Here is a 7,063-nt window from a genome sequence, read left to right on the forward strand (position 1 = left end):
GACCTTGAATAAGACCAAACTGATTATGATCATGACACATTATAGAATTTTATCCCTGCAATTCCTTTTCAGGTATGACATTAAAAAGAACAATATTTAATTTAAAGGGTATAAAAATTCACATCACCATAAATATAGAATTCAGTTTACAGATAACTGCAATGAAGAAATCTGTTGTCTAATTATAAAGCAACCTGATGAGTTCTCAAAATTTTCTAAGCTTATGTTCCTTATTACCATATGTTATAGGGAACAGTAAAGACATCTCAATTCAAATATTTTGAAGAAATGTGTATTTAGCAACTGAATACATGCTATAAAAAATAATTTACAGCAGCAGTTTCATTACAGTTTTCTCTCCAATGTTCTAGTTCCCATCGGAAATGCAATGATAAATACAGACATGGAACATATTTCCTGCCTGGCCAAAACATGCTTATAGATTGGGCACACACCTCTGCCCTTAAATAGTTCATAAACCACCTTGTCACCTGTGTGGGAAAATCTCGCATTTTAGGATGATGTTGAATACATTAAAATGGAGTCCCTATAGAAAATTTTATTTTACACTGTTTTCTTTTGTCAAAAGTATTTACATCTCTTTTGCCTAATGTGTAGGTAGCAAAAATATTAAACACATACCATTGAAAATCACTAAATAGTACATAAAAAAGCATTACGTGTGCATTTACATGCGTTTAAATTTTACATTTGATTTCAACTGGGCTACAATTTCTCCGCTGTGATGCATCTTTTTCATACTTTGAGACTGCTGTCAGAATTTTATGGTCACAAGTCATTTAAAAAAAGTTTCGTCTCTGATGACACATGCATATGCCAAAATCTGAATTATTAAATGGGATATTTTCGTGCAAAATTCCCCCTCACAATACACATTGGCAGAATATTCTGACTGCAAGAAGAGTTATTTATCTGCAAGTTACACATACACGTCTATCATTTTCTTCAAAAACTGAGACCTGCTGGTATATAAAGACATGACAGCAGATTCTTTTGTTTATGTAACTTTTAATTGAAGTCTAGACTTTTTATTCTATTGGCATTTTATAATGCTAAATAAAATGCATTAAGATTTCGGAAGGCATTCACGAGGATACACAATCTCTGTCCCTTTACATCCTTTAATTTTGAGTGATAGTAAGAAATAAGCTACTTCTATTGCAAATAAATTTCTTTCAGCTGCAAATTTAGAAGGAAATGCAACACTGAATTTTAGTACAGTTAAGATGCCCTGTGAAAATAAAAAGAATGGCCTATTTCGGGAGCAATCTTTGTTCTTTCATTTATCTTTCAAACACTATTTTCTGTATAGGGGAGTGTCCTTCAATAATTTAACCATGCAGCTTACATTTGAGGATGTACAGTACTTTCCAAAGCAATACCATTTAGTCAATGAAGCTTAAGATCGAACATAGATTATTTTCAGGCATTTATTTGAAACAAGTAGTGGCAACAAATTGTTTATTCAAAATAATCATTAAAACTGAAAGATGAGCTTCCATCTGTGAAATATTTCACCTGATAGGGAATAAAAATTCACTGTAGTCTAAAGTGAGAAAGTAATGCTGAGTTAATTAGAATCCCAAGACAGCTACAGTTAGAATTCGAATGCTACTTCATTAATTAGTTATATGAGGTTTTCTTTGCATTTTTGTGCATGATGAAGGATATAGAAAAGGATTCCTGAAAAGGTGAGGGCCATGCAAAGGAAACCATATTATAATGTTGAAAGTCTTACCTATCTTGAAGTCAATGATTCCCAACAAATAATTTTAGGACAAAGAAGGCGTCAAATCCTGAATTATAAATCTTTTACCTTATTTTGGAAATGGGTGCAGGAAACACAAGTTTTAACATCTTTTAAATGTAGGTTGCGTCCTGGAAAATAGTTTGTATATAAGCCATTCCCATCAACATGAAATGAGTTATGTATACCTGGTACAGATCATTGTTAAACAAGAGGGGGCTGATCCACACGTGATCGGTTGGAAAATTTTCCTCCAAGATATTGTTCTTATTACTATTGATCCCTCTCTTTTCAAAACGAAGGACACAGATATAATTCCTAGCAGAACCATGAGAAATATTTATGTCTCAAATGTCATGCAGGGATTCAAGTGCAGAATCCGAGGTCTCTATTAACACTATCATGAGACAATGCTGTTTTTTCGTGAGCTATGCAGTTCCTTTTCTCTTCATTGATCCTTAGTTATAATAAAAATCACTGTGTTCCTTTATTGCTGATGAAATGCTGTTTTTCTAAGAACATTAAGCAAGTTAAAATTAATTTAGGTAATACTTAAGGGGAATGTGAACAGCTTCCATTTGTTTGATTTACTCATAAAAATAAAGCATAATTTATATTCAGGTTTTAGAACTTACATGTTAATGCTGTAAATATGTTTCTAGAACAATATCAGCTACCCCCTTACACAACTGAAAATAAAATGTCAAAAAAAAGAAAGCAGCATACAATTGGAATTTTTAAAACAAAACTATATCACACAATACTTGTAGGACAGAAAACTACTCTAGCTTAGAAAACAACTAATTTTTACTGCATATTTGTCATGGTACATTTAAATTATAGTTTTAATAAAATACATCTTTAGATCAAAGCTGAAAGAAGACATCAGTAGTAGATCAGTGTATTCCATTTTTCTTCTGGATGATGGATGGTTTATGTTTTTAAAATTTCCACAGACTATTTCATTCAGTATCAATGTACTCTTGACTCCTCCAGTACATACACAAGGGCTGGTAGACAAAAAATATCCTTGACTCCAACCACATTTTGGAATATTCATCAGCTTAGTAAATCCATGCAGTTTATTTTAGGTCAATAAAATGGCTTTGCTGATGCCGTTTTTCTCCTTTAGATGGCAGTATGGCAAATGATTTTTTTTTTTAATTATTATTTTTTTTTTATTTCTCAGGCAAAGAATGAAGCGAAACGTACGTGTAATCTCGTAGGAGACATTAAGTCTGCTAAAGTGAACATCCGTATTCACCTGTGATCTTTGTTAGGCGGGACTGTTAGGAAGAAAGCCCGTTAGAAAAGTTATTCATGGATTTAATTTATAATGAGTGGGACTCAGTTGAATTTCCCACCCTTGTAAACATCCACATAATGCCATGAAATAGTTCATGTATATTGCATTGTTTCCAGTTCTCGTCGAGCCAAGTTTGTCCTTGTTTGAGGTTTCTAGAGGTAATGCAGCTCAGACACTCCTCGGTGCCCTCTCAAACTCGTGGGTCCTCCTGTTTCTCCCTTTCTTATTTTCCTGTAAGTGCTTCCACTTGTTACTGTTCCCCTGGGGGTGTCCCGGCCGCTGCCGACGCTGTTTTCGGTCTCTTTTCCAGACTTGTTCACAAAACTCATCCATTGTGTTCAGGTTCGGGTGGTTGATGAGCTGCATGAAGTCTCTGTACCAGACCTTCTGGCTGGGGGTCATGCTGTTGGACATCTCTTTGGTCTTAGAGCCGTCTCCATCATCATCTTTATGGAGAAGTTCTTCCAAATGCTCCGTGTCTATGACTTCCAGGGTTACTTTAAGCAGCGTCTGCATGAAGCCATGCTCCACGGCGTGGCAGAGGTAATGGCCCGAATCCTTCCGCTGCAGACTCCGCAGCAGCAGGCCTTGTTCTGTCCTGATGATGTGATCGTCCACTCTGATCTACACGGGGACAAAAGCAGCATAAAATAGACATATTTAAGGCAGTATAGGATCTGAAACTAAGTCAATGCAAATTTACAGTGTGTCTTGAGCCACATTTTAGCAGTTATTAGCCTTCTGAAGGTAAATGACAGTGTTTTCCCAGCAGAAAAAGGAAGGTATCATATATTGCCCATTAATTTTAAGATGCATTGGAAAATATTGGTTATACTATTATTTCATAGAGTTTCTTATAATTTAAAATATTCAAGATAACTGGAAGGGCCAACATGATGGCTCACAATTAGAATCTTAGCACTTTGATAGGCTTGGGAGAATTGCTTGAGGTCAGAAGTTACAGACCAGCCTGAGCAAGAGTGAGACTAATCTCTATAAAAAATAGAAAAAAATATTAGCTGGGATTGGTGGTACATGCCGGTCTTCCCAGGAACTTGGGCGCTGAGGCTGGAGAACCGCTTAAGCTCCAGAGTTTGAGATTACAGTGAGGTATGATAACACCACTGCTTTCTAGCCCAACAGAGGGAGACTCTACTCCAACAAAGGAGAACTGGAGGAAGGAACTAAGATATGTTTTATTTTATAAATTTCAAAGGGTATATAAATATGAGAGAAACCTAATGTTTAATACAGAACTTGGAATACAGAACAATGGTACTAGATAACAATAGGACAATAGAAAAAACTTCTAATAAATTTCAAAAAATGAAATAAACAGTAGTCGAAAAAACAAAAGAAAATATGGGATTGTGTAGGTAATAATTAATCATCCAACTTACTAGAGACAACTATGTGAGGAGGTGTTCTTGAATATTTCTAACCCCTCTATTATTTTGAATTCAGTTCATGATAATGATCTGAAAAGCCTTACTTGGTAACGTGAAAAATCAATCTTGGCATCTGTACAATGTGATTATATAGTTTAAAGACTGCTTGAAATGTACACAAAGATAATGGAGAGGAATTTCTCCTTTATATTCATATTGTTTGTAAAATTATCTCCACATAATATATTTTATCAACTAAATGTTTACTCATATTTAATGCTTTTAAAGGCTTTAAGGAATCAGAGTACTCACTAAGATTTTCTGTATACAATTCTTGACTTATATACAGAAATAAGTGTATCCATTAGGAAGACCCACCTGTAGTTATATCAGGGTTGATATGGTGACATCAGGGCTCTTACCCTAAATTTACTACTCCTTTCTTCCAACCTCTCCACCCCCATTGGAGGACAAAGTTAATAGAGAAAGACGAACAGGTTTGGATAGCAGAATGAATTGCACAAATGAATAGGATTTGATGTTTTGATTGTGTACAAATACAGACAACATAACTGATTTATAGAAACCACAGTAAAACATAAATAGACTTTAAAATATACCCTCAGACTTCTTTTAGGATCAAAACTCATACCAGCTTGTTTCTCTAATTTCTAGAGAAAAGGTGGTCACATTTTCAGCCTGCAGTGAATGCTTGTTTAATGCATGAGCTATTGATTGGATGAGAAAGGAATAAGGGTAGGGCTTTCGGTACTTTTTCTTTAATTCAATGTTGGGCTCACTTAATAGTATATGTTAGAGAGAAATAATCAGGTCAGTTTCATTCCTATACCTCTTCTTTTCGTTCTTCATTTCGCCTCTGGAATTGCCAGTAGACCAGTGCTCTTTGTGACTTGGGACTGCATTCCAGGAACGTGCTACTGTTTTCTACTCCATAGATGATTCTTTCTTCAAGGCTGTGGCTGTGGTGATTATCTAGCCAGTGATGAGGGAGTGCAATGAGAACATGTTAGAGAAAGAATCTCAACTCTCTGTAGCATTTATTTGGAAATTCAAGAGATAAGTTGTTGCCAAGTTGGAAGTTGTTTTCAGATTGATTGAGAATGGTAGATATGGCAGGGATGTAAGGTTTCAGTACGCAAATCGCTATTCAAATAGACTCATCATTTTGGTGTGGATTATATAAAGCTGCAGTCTCCACCCTCCATCCCCCCCACGGCCTGTTGAGAACCAGCCACACTGGAGGCGAACAGTGGGTGAGTGAACAGAAGCTTCATCTGCACTTACAGCTGCTCCCATCACTGCCTGAGCTTGGCCTCCTGTCAAATCCGTGGTAGCATTAGGTTCTGTCAGAGTGTGAGCCCTACTAAGCTGTGCATGAGGAATCTAGGTTGTATAGTGTTCCCACCCATCATTTTCTTCCATAAAACCAGTCCCTGGTGCCAAAAAGGTTGGAGACTGCTGATATAAAGCATATGCGGAGATTGGTCTACCAGAAAATTGCATTATATTAACAAAATCAGTCATGTGTGCAGTATATCTGTGTATCCTTCTGTGCCACCAGAGTTACTCTATAAGGTATTATTCTCACTGTAAAACTAATGGGACCAGTTTGTATTATAATATTTTCTAACACAAAAGTTATTGGACTGGGCTTTTGGAAACAAGTATCTGTTTCTGAGAAATTATTTGCTCTTTGTATATGTTTTTGATCTATAAAATTAAATTTACCAACCAATAATATTTATCTAGCATTTTACAGAAGGTAGAGTTCAGGAAGTTTATACTTCCCACCAATAACTCCTAAATAATCCACAAGTTTGTCCTGAAGATGAATGGGTGTGAAATATTTGGTATGGCTCAGAGGAAGGATGCATAATTATAACGCAATGTGGTTTCAATTGTCTTTAGTTTAACATGACACATCTTTTATTATTTTCAAGAATTAGGCTATGGAATATGGCAAGAGTATATAATAAAATTCAGCAATAGAAAAACCTGTTTCCTGATTAAGTTTCTATTATTTTACCCTTTATGTAACCTGCTTCAATGTGGTAAATGAAACACAGTTCAGATCAAAAGTACAACACAGGGAATCTAGGTAAAACTCATTTAGAGAACAAAACTCTTTATTATCTTGTATAATCCTGTTTCCAGTATGACATCCTGTACAATCTGGAACCCATTAAATTAATTTAGAAAATAACAAATATATTTTCACATGCACAGAAAGCTGACAGCGCAGACAGATGAAAAATTTTGCATTCTACTTCAAACTCAGCTAGATTTTTAATTTAAAAAATGTTTCCCTTCCCTCCTTTTTTGCACTGCTTTGACAGTTTTACTCTTGTCATAATCAACTGAGAACTTTTGTCTGTCAAAGCCAATATGATTTGCACTCACTAGGTTTAAAGATTTCCAAAACCCTGTCTCCGTGCAATCCCTGTACAAGGCCTCAGTCCGTCCTCTCCTGTGCTCACGCTGCTACGGGCAACCTTCTGCCCCCAGTTACTCCCTCCGGGGATGTCAGCCTCACTGCATGCTTCTCAAATGCTCTAGGTATGAGACAGAACTCATCTAATA

General features: G+C 35.8%; 1 protein-coding gene across 1 annotated transcript in view; it reads right to left on the minus strand.

Annotated features, from left to right (window-relative positions):
* Nucleotides 1-276: 276 nt before the first annotated feature.
* Nucleotides 277-7,063, minus strand: part of SEMA3A (semaphorin 3A) — a 213,821-nt gene continuing 207,034 nt past the window's right edge. Inside the window, exons 16-17 of the mRNA XM_003782631.2 lie at nucleotides 5,313-5,455; nucleotides 277-3,698 (exon numbers count right to left, since the gene is read on the minus strand). Of these exons, the coding sequence (XP_003782679.1) occupies nucleotides 3,243-3,698; nucleotides 5,313-5,455 (599 nt within the window). The 3' untranslated portion in view covers nucleotides 277-3,242. The remainder of the gene's footprint in view (nucleotides 3,699-5,312; nucleotides 5,456-7,063) is intronic.

The sequence above is a fragment of the Otolemur garnettii genome, unplaced genomic scaffold (genome assembly GCF_000181295.1).
Source record: "Otolemur garnettii isolate 467f Iridium unplaced genomic scaffold, OtoGar3 scaffold00005, whole genome shotgun sequence".
NCBI classification, from domain to species: Eukaryota; Metazoa; Chordata; class Mammalia; order Primates; family Galagidae; genus Otolemur; species Otolemur garnettii.